At 44.0% G+C, this 14803-nt stretch overlaps 1 protein-coding gene across 1 annotated transcript in view; it reads left to right on the forward strand.

Annotated features, from left to right (window-relative positions):
• The window catches only part of tcf7l1b (transcription factor 7 like 1b), a 32854-nt gene that overhangs the window by 5822 nt on the left and 12229 nt on the right, over positions 1 to 14803 (forward strand). The window contains exon 4 of the mRNA XM_080498901.1: positions 13482 to 13565. Within this exon, the coding sequence (XP_080355027.1) occupies positions 13482 to 13565 (84 nt within the window). The remainder of the gene's footprint in view (positions 1 to 13481; positions 13566 to 14803) is intronic.

Below are 14803 nucleotides of genomic sequence, written 5' to 3' on the forward strand. Positions count from 1 at the left end.
GTGCAGCAGAAACTCAAGTAGGCGAAACGAAAGTGTATAATCTACAGCGGCGACATATACAACCTTAATTTCAGAGTTTTAGAGCAACATGCATCTGCTATCGCCATCGTGTTTTCAGAGCATGGATGCCCAAGCCTGACTTTGTAGCATCACTTGCATAAAGCTGTGTGAAATGGTGTCAGTCCTGGTCTGCATCCTTCCCTCTCTGGTCTCTGTGGGAAGCAGGAGCTGGCGTCAATTCCTCCCGCTACCCCATAGGCCGCTAGTTCGCTACCTAAACCCACCCACTCGCCCGCCTGGCATTAGAAATTCTGTTTATAGCCCTCTCTGGCTTCTCCAGCTCTGGGCCCATCAGGAGCATCTCAGCACCCTTTGAGGAAAGGATAACCAACATCTCCCCTCTCCAGCCGCAGACTCCCCCATGTTCAGTGACATCAATGAATCCCTTTGATGTGCCAAGATGAATATGTGTGCAAATGTTTTTTTTTTTTAATATAAATCAATTTATGTGTTTTTCTCATTTGCAATGTTTGGCCAGAGCTGCTACGTAATTTGGTACATTGCAATTCCCCCCCCCCCCCCCCCCCCCCCCCCCCCCCCCGCCCCGCTCCTGAAAATTTGAACAGTTTAGGTGGAGAGGCGTTTGGTCAAAAAGGTGAACATCTCCTACACGGCTGAATTCACTTCAAAGTCACAAAGCTTCTCGAGCTCTCAGAGTATTTTGAGATGTTTTATTGACCATATCTGTTCGACAAACTTGCAACAAAACCCTCCTGTTGCAGAGTTAAATATTTAGCTGTTTCAATAACCCAAAAATCTGTAGGAAACCGTCGGTCGAGTCTACACATGTCCTGGCTCTACTTTCGAACAATGGCAATCCTCAGCTGGGTGGAAACTTCAGCATTGAGTTATTCTGAGAGTCGCACAGTTTGTCTTCAGGAATTGAAAAAAAAAAAAAAAAACCAAAACAAAACAACAAAAAAACCAGCTTTGAGCCGGTAATTATCAAGTAAAGTAAAGTAAAGCTTTATGAAGGTAATTAAAGCTGTAGGATATAGAAGACGGGGTGGAGACGTGTGCTCCGTGTGTTCACGCTCACGTTGTAGCCTGGTTGTGTACGTTCTGTGGTTTGAATCTGGAGCCTGGTGCAGTTGACGGGTGGAGGCAGCAGACTGTCCTGAAAGCACTTCTGCCAAGACAAATAGTCAAAATAATCATTCATAAGTTGCTTGTATGTACAAAGTATTCACTTGTTTGGTTTCATATTATGATGTGACTAATTGAATGGATTTTTATCTATCATCTATTAGTCAGACTAAATCAAATAATTATAGAGGTTATGGTTTCGGCTCATTATAATGATTATGTTGTTGATCCAGTGAGTTCGACAACATTAACTATTATTTGGCATCAGAAATTGTTTATAAAGGGTTAAAAAATATATTTTTTTTCTCAAACTATAAGACACTTGTACATTTTTGACTATATTATCCAAAATGATCAAATAAAAGTTTGAACAACTTTAAAAATGCATATATTGATTCGCCATTCCAGCTGTTTCAGTTAAAGCATCACATGAACTGATTCTGTTCGTAGACACGATGGTCTTTAACTGTTAGGTGGGAGGGGGCTTCACAGCAAACAGCCAACTGGACTGATTCACATGAAGGCGTTCGTACCCATAACCACTACTGTTAAGCTCACATAAAGAAATGTTTTCCTTCTATAATTGTACCTTAAACGCTTCACTCCATGCTAATAAAACGTGATTGTACAGCAGGAAGAAAAAGAAAAACTTAAACAGGGTTTCATCAGTCTGGTATTCCAAGCAGCTGTTTTCAGTTTAAGCTCTGCAGGCAGCAGGAGAGAGAGAAAGAGAGAGAGAGAGAGAGAGAGAGAGAGAGAGATTGTTGATGAGATGTGGTGGGAGCATAAACTGGGGCAGATACGGGTGCTGCTATTCCTTTGCCTGTTATCCCGAGGTGGGCCGGCTTCCAGACCTTGAGGCACTCACTTATCTGAGGGATTCTGTCTCCCACAGAGCGCAGCTTCTCCCTGGAAGTCCACAGCGCCCTGCCATTCCCGCACAGCCACGGCCCAGTCGCCAAGCAGCAGGCAGATATCGCATCACGCACATTTAGCATCAGTTCGACTAAGATTTACATCAGGCTTCGCCTCGGTTCACAGAAACGCTCTCCCTGTACGGGGCCCGTTAAAGGCCATGTCATTACAGTATGCGAGTCGCATCGGTGAGGTTGTAGTGGTCATACTAAATTAAGAAGTGGATGGATATCCTTCCGGGGTGAGGTTAGTTGACCGAAAGCGCAGCAGCTGTTCTTCTTGTTGGAGTTGTAAATCAGTTTCGGAGCATCCCACCGAGGTCGCCCCCGTTAACGCTCCGGGCTTGCTGTTGTAGCTCCGTGTCCCCAGACGGACACACGTCACGTCAACGCGTTGCACCTGCATCCACGTGTGGCCGACTGCACACCTGCACGCGGAGGTTTAAACAGTTGGATTGGCCTACGTTCAGGTTCCAGATACTCTCACTTCTCAGATAGTGCAAACATGTCTCATACCTCAACACAGATGTATATATAATATATATATATATATATGTTTTTTTTAAGCTAGGATAAAACAATCACAGCCTAAAATTTGCATAAACTACAGACTGGCAGTTGTAACGAATGAAGTTGTTGATGAGGCGGGCGAGCCACGTGCGATCTGAATTTAGCTCGGCCTCTAAAAACAAGTCGTGTACGTCATGGATGGTATCGTTGACAACATAAATCCTTGGAGCATTTAACATGTTTAATAGATTTGTATAAGCAGGACACCTGTGACGCGGTGGTTACTTTGACAAGCTTGGTATTAAAAACACAAAAAAAATAAGAGTTATAAAAAAAAAATAAAGCTTCATCGACTGGCTGAAAGGTTTTTGTGTCTGCGTGCAATGTGATTTGCTAATACTGTTTCTAGTTTTTTAGTGATTATTAAAATAATTCATAGAATTTTAGTAGAAGAATAATACAGTTTATGCATGCACACCGTGACATCATATGGAAAAGATGAGTGGGTTTGACGATTGATTTCTAAGTACTGGGCAGTTTAGATGAGTGCAATTGTTTGGTAAATATCACACATTTGCAATTTTCCCATGAGCTCAGGCTGCATCTCCTAATTCGGGTAATAACCTAACCTCTCGGTGCCCCTTTCTTACCCCAAGTTCCCCTCATAAACCAATTGTACTTAGTTAAGAAGTCACAATGTTCTGCCGAGCATCCAATTTGATTAAACTCGAGCAAAGGCACAAGTCATCTCAAATCTGTAGCCTCCTTATCTCCCTACAAACTTGTGGATCCTGTTAGAACAAACAGCAGAAGCAGCAGAAAGTTGGTATGGGTCGACCGGTTTCAGCTTCAGGATATCACTCTTTCCTGACCTTATCCGCTCAATTCAAAATTATGAAGTCATGTTCTTGATTAGTTATGAGTAATGTCTTTGATTAGGGGCCTTGTGCTCACAGACATAAGACACTCTTTAGTGATAGTGGGATTCCCCCAGTACTTGCCCTCAGATAATCAGCAAAGATTAGCTTTCTTTGTTCCGAGATCTCATCATCTGATGTACTCAGGTTAAGGCTTTTGGTTGTGCTCTTCTTCGGAACTGACAGTTCATGTGGGACGACTCCTGCCTCAGATGAAGGCTGCAGCAACATCAGATGGCACATCGACACCTCCGCTGGTTTAATCCCACGTCCATTTACATCCATTTAGAGCCCAAATCCCTACAAATTTGACTGACTTAACTTGCGTCAAATTCGGGGTAGCTACATTAGAAAAAAAGATCTAATCAACCCTATATGACACGGAGTAGGCCAAGGAGCCCTTTTGTTTGATTTGTACATGGGTTGGAGGGGCTGGCTATTGGAAATCCCTGAAGCAGGCTTTAGGGGCAGGTCTGATTCTCGTGTGAAATGGGAAGGCTCTATAGCTCTCGGCTGACTTGACTGGGGCTGTATGGGTGTGTTGGCAGGGGGAGCGCCGGTCATGAATAGGGTCTTTGACTACCTCAGACTTGCCCTGAAAGGCAGGACAAAGACCCTAGGGCAACGGCTTAGAGCCTCACAGCTGAGCTACAGAATGCTTGGCCCAGTCTTCCTCCCTCCTTGCCCGATTTAAATACTACAGTGGCTTTCAGCATTCTGGTGACGGAGGCTCGCATTGAACGCGGCACATTTACCATAAACTTTTCTCCCTTGTTTTGTTTACAGTACCCCAATGCCAACGCTGCTTACGTAATCCATTGTATAAAATCAATCAGGTGCTGGAGAATATGCATCAGTGACTCTCCTGAAAATGCCTGAAGATAAACTCATGTTGTTCATATTAAACAGAATTTATTTCGCTCCAGACTAACTGCTGGCATATGTGTGTACCACTTCCAATCACCGCTCTGCTCGGACATGTTAATCACAAAGCTCTTTTCTCCTCCCGTCTACGTGCAAGACCGAGATATAGGCTCGTAAACAAGCTAAAACTTGGTGCGCACTTTTAATTGCATTTAATTTTTTTTTTTTTTTTTTTTTTAACGGATCTGTACGGCTCTTCAGCTTTCGAAAATTTGCAGCTTGAGAATAAATAGCCGTAAATCTTTTCTGCAGAGTTAATGGGGTTATTTGAGTCCTGTCCAGACACTCTCTCCCCACAGAGTGTCTAGTTTCAGATGTCACTCAGAGCTTTGTTTGCCCCCCTGGGTGAAGGGTTAGAGGTCAAGGTTCAGGGCCAGTTGGCTGAGTGGCCACAAAAGCCCAGGCTTCCCCTCAGCACATCCGATTTCTTCTCCTGCATCGGCCTGCAGCCACAATGCAGGGATCGCTTTGCAACATTTGTCTTTTCTTATTATAACCTGGAATTATTTTTGACTCATGTCAGGAGTGTAATCATAAGGGTAGAGTCCGCAGCTTCACACTGAGCTCATAAAACCAATGAGATTTTGGGCTTGAAATTTTGAAGTGTTTATCAGTGGAAACTTGTGTAATTATTCAGCTACAATTATTGTTTTGGGGTTTCACAACTCTGCCGTGCTGCTACTGTCGCTCTATTATTACCACAAAACACCCCTTAATTAGTAGTATTTGCATAGCTTGAGAAAACATGTCACTAAAATTTCTGTTAAGACCCTCTTATCTTATCTTAGCACTCAAGAGTAGCACTTCAGCAAAATCTCACACAGCCCGTAAAAGAAGAAAAAAAGAAAAAGAGAAAAAAAAAACCCAACCTCTGTTTCTTTGTTTGAAACACCTCGAAACTTTGAGCCCCCACCCACAATCTCAACTTTTCTCCCTGCCCCACCACCCAAACATGTCCTCCAGCCAGGTTTATTATGCCGTTTCACGCAGACCAAAATTGCAGCTGCATGGAGAACAATCTGGAGCACATTAGCTCAGGCGCTGTGATTTATAAATTGTTTCTCAGGCCATAAATCCCTGCTGTAATTGTGCACAAGCAGGCCTCTCTTTCTCCAGTCACACCCCCCTCGTTCTCTCTCTCTCTCTCTCTCTCTCTCTCTCTCTCTCTCTCTCTCTCTCTCTCCCTCCGAGCAGCTTACAGTCCTTGGGTTAACACTTAATTGCTTGCAGAAGTGTGCAGTTAGCATTGAGCAGCAGTTTGTTGCACTGTGGAATAGGATCTGGGCTCACTGGAACAAGCTTTTTTTTTTAATGTTTTTTTTTTTTTTTTTAACTGAAGACAAACTTTTCCACTTTTCTCTTGTAAGTGTAGGACGAAGAACTCTTGTCGTGCAGTGTGAGCTAAATGTTCAAAATAGGACGTGAGCATCTTGTCTCCAGCTCAACATTTCTCTGCTTCATGCTCTACATTCCTGAATACTGTGTAATTGTGAGGGGGGCCTCTCCTAAACTCTGTCCCCAGGAATCTGATATTTACAGCAGCCCCTGATCATAATCACCTTGCTGTTTTCATTAGCTTGTATTGAAACTGAAAGATTGCAGCAGCTGTATAGATTGTTTTGAGACGCATGTCCACCCTCGAGGCCTCAGTGGTCTGCTCAATGTTGTAAAAAAAAAAGAAAAGAAAAGAAAAAAAAAATCTGTAACAGCCTATATAAATCAATGTTGGTCACCGAAAGACATGCCTTTTGTTTAAAATGTGTAAAAAGTAATTTATTTAGTATTGGCATGACAAAAGACATATATTGCCAAACAACTGGTGGTCTTCTGCTAATGTTTCATCTGCATTGTTTTCCTTTCAAGAAACCTGATGAACCTGAAAGAGGTAGAAGACCTCATGACCCAACCTTATTCTGATTTGGGATTTCTCTGCAGGCCCCCGCTCACCCTGAGGACTTTTCTTGAGTGACAAATGTATTCTTTACAAAGTTTCAGGCATGTAAGTCTCTCCTTACATGCGAACATGAATTGAATTTATAGCTGAAGCCGATCAGTTGTTTGTGATTTAGCACTCAATATCACCGGGCGCAGCTTGATGAAAATAAAGACTGGGGATTGCAGGGAAATGACTTTTACAAGTGTTTCAGGTATAGAAATGTGCTGGCAACTTTCCAGACCTCCCCGCTGTCTGCTGACAATACGCATAACTAATCCTGGGGAATGTCATGGTGATTTTTGTGCTGTGTCACATATTGTGGAGGTTTTAAACTACCTCAGGAAATACTTCCCTAATTCAATTCAAATATGAAATCCTATGTTATACAGATAAATAGATGATTTTAAGGCTCAGTGTATTTGTATTCTAATCTACCGAGTTTAGCTGATTTCTTTCATTATGCTTTGTTTTTTTGTTTTTTTTGTTGGCCGTCCCACTCTAAATGTTTCTAAAACTTTTCATACCTCACGTGGACCTTATGTCTAAACAGTCCTCCCTCTGTGTCCCTGGAGTGATTGCTGAAGCATACCTGTGGCATTGGAGGGTGTGAGTAATTGTGTGCGTGTTTGAGTAGGACAGAGCCGGAGGAGACGAAAGAGTGGAGCGAGTGGGGGTTAGCGGTGGGGTGATAGGGATGTCAGGTAGTAAAATCTGAGATGAGGCAGGCCCACAAGTCTGGAGATTTGCGCCTTTGCACTCACAGAGCAAACACAGGAGGCATCTGCAGGCAGCTGTGTGTGTGTGTGTGAGAGTGTGTGTGTGTAGGTGTGTGTAAGGGGGGTTGGGGGCCTGCCGCTGCTGCTGCTGCTGCTCAGGACAGGGGGTTGGGGGAGTGGAGCAGGGTGGCGGTGTTGGGTGGTGGTGAAGAGACAGGGGAGGGGGGGGCCGGACTTGCAGAGTGAACACAATCAGCCCTCTGTTTTCATAAGACTTGTGGTATGTGAGAGCAGAAACAAATGTGTTTAATTTAGCCTCTCTCCTTTTTTTCTCTCTCTCCCTCTCCCTCTCTTGCCTTCTACACTACACCCACTTATGCCCACCTCAGTCTTTCAGACCTGACTCCCCCCCCCCCCCCCCCCCCCCCCCCCCCCTCCCTTCGCGATGCCGCGTTGCCTCTCCGGCTTCTCTCAGCTGCTCTAAGGAAGTTTTTTAAAAAGAGCCATGGAAAGCTAAAAAAAAAAAAAAAAAAAAACGGAGGAGAGAAAAACAATCACTCAGTGTGCCCTGTCAGAAAAAAAGACACAGTTTTAGCAGACGTACTCAAATTTAGTCTTGGAGGGCGGGTGTAAATATTTATCTGCAATTTATGGAAAAAAAAAGTAAAAAAAAAGGGGGGGGGGTTGTTTTTGCTGTGCATTTAAAGTGATTACCATGCTGTGGTATTTGCCCTGTTCAGCATGAGGAGTACATGCTGGACTTATTATTGCCTCCTAAATGCCTTGGCAAGAAAGCACTGCATTATATTGGTAACCCACGCTGTCTCCAGTCAATTTGTGTTTGGTCATAAATGAAAAATTCAGGTCTCACTTGAGTGTCATTGGCGTAGACCTGACACATACACAAACACGCACACACGCACACACACACACAAGCATGCACACACCGAGAAGACTTACACACACATTTGATTTCTAAGTCGAGCTTTACTGTAAACATCCAGCCAACCGCTGGTAACCACCTCGTGTTCTGGAGTTAATTATACAGGCGTTTACAGCTGTGAATTTCAATGAAACGAGGCTACTCCCCGAACAATAAAAAAAAGTTGTGTTCCTGTGCGATTGGGCTAACAATGCCACAGGACATGGATTAGCAGGATATCTTTTGACATTTGAGGTGTAGCCTGTCTTGACATCAGATCATCCTGACATTAACGGGAGCACTTTGGGACAATTGAAGGCAGATCTCCCAGGTACGGGAAACCACATAACTGACTTCACATAATTGACTTGAATAGCTTTGCACCGTACTCTCTGTCTTTATGAGATAGCCATGCTCTTACCAGATGCATAATTATTTTCTGCTGTGCCTAATTATACAGTGGAGTTTATGTGACCTGCTGTTGTGCTGCTCTGTAACAAAATTGCTCACTTATTCCAAACACCAGCCTCACTTTCCTTTAACCGTCTGATTAAAATTACCTGAAAGTCAACCAGACAGACTGGGAACAATGGCAGCTTCATTTAAAACACTCGCATTCACTCCATGGTAACACCCGAGATGTAGGAAGCAATGACTCGGGGCCCATGTCATGCAAAAGAAAATAAACTCTCGCACAAATAATTGCTTGAGTAACAAAAATGCAAACGCCTGCTGAAGTTGCTGCTCCCTCGCTGGGGTAGAATGTTAAAGAAGCCTTTTAGGGGGTTTGTCTTGGCCTTGTAATTCTGTTAATGCCGTTTTATTACTGAAACAGCAATAAATTCACTCCAAGGACTTTTCAAATAAACCAGCCAGTTTGGCCTTGTGAAGATATACGTGACACAATTGCTCATTGAGTAATTTAATGTTTAATCATGGAAATCTATCAACACAACAAGTACTTTTTCATTTTTTTTCCATTTTTTTTGTTTTGTTTTTTTGGGCCCATAATAAATTACCAAGCATGCAACCGATAAATTTCCCCTGACATGCAGTAGATTTCACTGGCAGTCCCGCACAGCAGGCCCCTGACATGCAATGCGTGCTCCTGGTCGATGTGGATGGAGCTGCAGGAACCATCTTGGAAATCTTGGAAAAACCTTGACGCTGTGTTACTGGGACCTCCCCGGCGCTGCCTCCCCTTTTCACTCCCCTCGCTCTCCCTCTTTGCACTAATAGTTCTTTTGTGTACAAGAGCATGTTAAGAGGCCAATGAGCCTGGCCTTAATAGGCCACATCACCATAGAAACCACAGCACTCTGGATGTCTGACCTTTGACCCAGTTTTTCTACCGGCTGTGAATAAGAGTGCAGGACGACCAACCGGGTCACAATAGACGCCCGGCAAACGGAGGGAGTGCCCCTGTCATAGTCACTTAACTTCATTCCTCTATGGGCTAATGGACACTTCAAATGTGGTAGCCATTAGCAGCATGCTATTTCCACGGCAGCGTTACAGGCTTTCTATGTTTAATATAATATAAATCAAGGGACGAGGCTTCAAGTGAACTTCGAGAGATGCGCTTAAAAAGGAAAGAAAGTACTCAAATCTTCTTTTTTTTTCTCTCTCTCTCATTCATACCTAATGCGACTGGTTTTTATAGATGGGCACGAGTTTCAGTGAAAAAAATTAGTGTGTAGTCTGAATAGAGACAAAACTCGAAGTGTGTTGCAAACTAGTCCTCGTGATCCCAATTCAGAAAAAAAAAAAAAAAAAGCTTGCAGTGGCATATTCACACATCGCTGGTCGGACCAGCTCATCTGCTTGTCGTTTGCCTGTCAATGACACACTAATTAACACAATGGCTGCTGAGGTTTGCTGGAGAATTGTCAATGTAATTGTCTCTAATTTTGCCAAACAATGGGGCTTAACGCAAACTCTGAGACGAGACGGGGACTCCTTATCGCGTTGTCTTTGTCCTAAGCTTTTAATTGTGTTTCATGCACAGATCAGGTTGAGGTGTCAATAGCCCCGCATGAGCAGGTGATATCGGCGGAACAGAACAGGGTGGGACTGTTGTGTCGGGGGCTGACGGGGTTATTGTCTGGGGGTTGCTGTTCATATGGGCAGGGGATGGTAATTAACACCTCAACCAAACAGCAAGCTGTGTGGCCCATTTGTTTTCTGTTGGGGGGTAAAAGAAAACAATGGGGAGGGGCTCTCCACACAGTAGGTGATTGACATTATCTGCTGAGGCGATCCGTGGAGGAATTCCTGCTGTTCCACCACCCTCCACAAGTTGGGTGAAGCCATTTCACAACCACCAGGTCCCGCCTGAGCTGCCTGCTCCTTCCCATTCACTGCTTTATTTGTTGATTTGTCTTGAGTGTTTGTTGCCGAGTGATTGAGTTAACTCTAATCCGCCAAGTCATGCATTTAAATCTTTATTCAACAGCTACAGCTTTTAGCGGTAAAACTGCATACCTCCTGCATTTCGCACACACAAACTTTTTCTTGACTTTACTTTTTCTTGAACTGACTTCTTGGTTCGGTCTTTAAGTCGACAGATAGTTGCGAGCAAAGTTTTGGATTTTTTATTTTTTTTCTGTCCCTTTGGCAGAGTGTCTGACTTAGTTTGACAGCAAATGTCCAGACATCTGTCTCTTCTCCGCGCTCTGATGTTGGGCTGCAGTGTGGCACCACACACTTCAGAGATGACAAAGACTCTTGGCTGTGTTTTCCTCCGCAATGTAACAATTAGAACCCAGCTCTGGCAGGCCACATGCCCCAGAGCATATGTTGCATTCTCTCTGTTCAAAAAACCAAAGGGCTCCAGTGTCGCTTTTTGGAAAATTTCAGTGGCATCACTGCCACCTTTGTCGCATCTGGGTCCTGTAAAAGTAGCACAATCTACTGATGTCTATTCTGAGTGTTGGAGGCAGCGGGGAAGGCTGGAAGACAATTAGAGAGCTCCGAAAATGGATCAGCTAAACTTCTCTTTAGATACACATTTCTTTCAGTACTCGGTCCGAGTGCATTTACCAGAGCTTCCAGCTCCGATGCTGAAGCAGACATTGCTATGAGCCTTGACCATATGTCTGTAGTTGTTTCTAAAAAATAAAAAAAATAAAATAAGGGCACATAGAGAGCAGCATCAGGAAATAAAATGGGTATTAGTTCATCTCTTGTTTCAACTGGAGCATGTCCTAACTTTTTCACTGACTGTCTGCATGTGTGTGTGTGTGTGTGTGTGTGTGTGTGTGTTTTTCTTCCTCTGTAACACTAAGAAAGTTTTTGCTGAGCAGCATGGTCCACAATTCCTCTCCTTTTGTTTCCCAAAACAGCTCAGGGACCCAAACTTCCTCTCTCTCTCTCTCCGTCTCATGTGGCAGTGAGAGGTGCGTTGCCCGACTCTGGACTGGAGCTAATGTGACAGCGTGCGGCTGGCATTACCTGACTGGATGTTTCGGGGTTTGTGTGAACAGTTGCTACATAGGGCACACTGGCAATTAAAAGAAAAGTAGGTGCTCAGAAAAAAGTGCCTGGGGGCATGTTCCTCAGTGCTGGCAGAAGCTGTCAAATCAGGGATGGATTGGGTGGGAGAGCCAGGGTGGGCACGGCCGGGCTAGACCAAACGCTCACAATAGCGCTTGTTTCATTTGTGGAAGGACTCATGATTGACATAGATTAGACAGAGAAAACTGCATTGTTTTGGATTTTCTCTCCAGAGGGTAGCATTCATTAGGCACCATGCACACAGCGGAGTAAAGTTTCAATAGGGAGCGAGCGACCTCTAAAAGCAACTGCCTCCTGACAGTTGTATGGACTTGGGCCCATTAGTTGGAACCTACGATTCAGCCCTGAGCAGTATAGTGAAAATGAAGAGGGCTGATGTCAACTCCAAGAATTTCCCCCCTTTTCGACGGGAAAAAGGGTCCCCTTCCCCCTGCCTTGCTGCTCTGTTGGACCCCAGCTGTCAGGAAACAATACCCTCTGCCTGCTCCGACAAACTCATTCCTGAAAATGTTTTTTTTTTCTTTTCCCTCCTCTCCCTTTTCCCCTCCTGCTATAATGTCTTTTCCATTTTTAACCCACAGCCATCCAAGCTTCCTTCCTCCTTACAAACTCTGAGTAATGAATGAAGTTTTAAAAATCAAAACCTGAATGCATGACTCCTCCACTTTGTCATCATTTATCACTCACATCTGAAAAGTAGACAAAGCTTTTTGCATATATTCCTCAACTGGTTCGGCCCATCATTTTTACATGTCAAGATAGTATTTATTGGCATTTGTATTCAACAGATGTTTGCGATGGGTGGAAGTCAAACTGTGCAGGGGAATTCATAAGTGCAAAGCCATGTACATAACACTGATGGTATACAATACTGGATAGGAACAGTTTCCGCATTAGGAAGTAAAGCAACTACTTATAGAAGAAGAAATATTCTTTACCCCAAACGGAACTTAAAAAGTCTTTACTCGCATAAAAAAAAAAAAAAAGTCACCTGTAAAGTAAAACCCTTTTAATTAATTTGAAATTGTACCAGAGAGAAAATCCACATGCATGACAAGCTGCTGTATCCGGTATTTAAACTGATTCATAAAACAGATGGTTTGACTGTGCTTTTGGAGCTCTGGCTTCATGCAATCTCCACTGCTGGAGGACAAAAAAAAAAAAAAAAGAGAGAGAGAGAAGAGAAGCAGAAAAAAGCTCAGCCTGTTGTATCATGCAGTAAATCACAGAAAAACCCTCCCTCGAATACACAGCTCTTACTCACGGCTGTAAATGGATGGGCAGCGGCAACAGTCAGTCCGACGGCGGTTTTGCGACAAAAAACACAAGAGACGGGCCAAGAACACAGGCCTTTTTGATAACTTTGAAAACATGTGCGAAAAGTAGTGATACCGAGCGGGCGGGGGAGGGGCCGCAATCGGGTCAAAAGGCCAAACGAATTGAGCGTGGCATAGTCGGGAGTGAGCGGAGTCCACGGCACAGCCTTCTCGCTGGTCTGCAGATGAGGCTTCTTCCTTCCAGCTGTCTCTTCCCACCCGATCAGCGACGGGCGCCCACAGCTGGCCTCTTGTTTTTCCCTGACAAACGGCAATTTCACAGTCCTCCACCAGTCCGTAGTGTTCACATGGCCCTTTCTCCTCTCCCCCCTGTGCCAGAACTCACTGTCTTGACTCCAAACAGCGATGTGGGTCTTGTACAGGTGTTTGCTGGAGTTCTCTGCGGGTTTGACACCATCTATACCACTTTCGCACGCTCCGGGGAAAGATGGACTGCCTGCCTTCATATCAGGGAGCGATTTTTTGCACATTAGAGTTCTACATTTTCACAGTTGGTTGTCCAAGCACTGGCTTTTTTTTTTTTTTTTTTTTTTTCAAATGAAATATTTTTACGTTCAGGCCATTTATTTCACAGTTTTATTACATGCATGTTTCCCCAGTTGTCCATTTTACTTTAACTGAGCTTCTGTTTTCTCTCCCACAGTACCTGCAGATGAAATGGCCCCTTTTGGATGTTCCAGGAGCTGCAGGACTAAAAGACTCTCGTTCTCCAACACCAGGGCATTTAGTAAGTAGACACTAAAGCGTGATTAAGAATAATAATGATAATAATAAATAATAAACATGTATTGGAAACATTTTCGGCAAGAGTGGATTGAGTTAAAGTTAAAGTCATGATTATCATTTGTAACTGTGTCTGATGTGTCCTGCATGATTGACTCGTTCATCAGAAATAAACAGTGGAATAAATAAGGTTGAGTGAAGAAGCCCAGTACATCGCCACAGTGGAATTTCACATTCAGTCGCTGAATGATGGTGCTTAGTTAATGAATTAATGTGATATCCACTCTTTCCTCTCCTTTATTATGTGGAACTAATAAAATGCTGCCCTCGGGCTGTGTTAAACAGAAAAGGACACCAATTAAGAAATAAATCATGTAAACTTATTGTGGGAATCTGCTTGCCATGCGATGTAAAAACGCTTTAATCAAACTATCGTCATAATTTGGTTATTTACAATAATTGGGTTATTTTACGCACGTTAACGTAGTTGTTCCCATGGATCTGTGCAGAGAGTGTCGGCCCTGTCCCGACGGCACCCGCGGGCTCGCCGCTCAGCCGTCTGTCTGCCTTTACTACAATAACTCAGTCTCCGTCGTAAATCTCTCAAGCGTGATCCTCGTTGCCATTCCTGAACTTTCCAGCACAGGTGTGAACTAGTCATCACGGTGTCTCACTCTGGTTAGACAATGCGGGGCCTCAGCGGACCTGTTTGGTTTGTGGCTTTCGCTGAGGGACGTGTGTTCAGGGTGGAAAACAGGAGATAACGTGGAGCCTCAGCGCATCTCTGGCGCATCTCACCTGTTAGAGATTGTATCACGCCGTTCTTCTGCTTCAGGAAGTTGTTCCAAACGGTGCATGGAGCAGAACGCCATTGTCACCACACTTCAGTAATAAAGAGTCGTTGTGACTCAGGCCCTTGACCTTACATATCCTGACTAGCTGGGCTCGCTGAATTTGCGGTTGATTCGCTGGATCCCATAATTGGTGTGATGCGTACAACAAAGTCCTCATTGAGTGCCGTCAATGGGTAACTGTGAAAGCGGTCCGAGTTTGCTCATGGGAATACAGCATTGATTTATGCCTCAATGGAAACCAATTAAATATATTTTATTAGAATAAATACTGACCTGTCAGCGACCCTGTTGGTTTTGCTCTTAGACACAACAGCTGCTGTGTGAGGCTCTGTTGCTGTGAGCAGACTTTCACTTTTGATTTGTCACCAGTGTCCAACTTAAGAAACTA

This window comes from Blennius ocellaris (assembly GCF_963422515.1).
Source record: "Blennius ocellaris genome assembly, chromosome: 7".
Lineage (NCBI taxonomy): Eukaryota > Metazoa > Chordata > Actinopteri > Blenniiformes > Blenniidae > Blennius > Blennius ocellaris.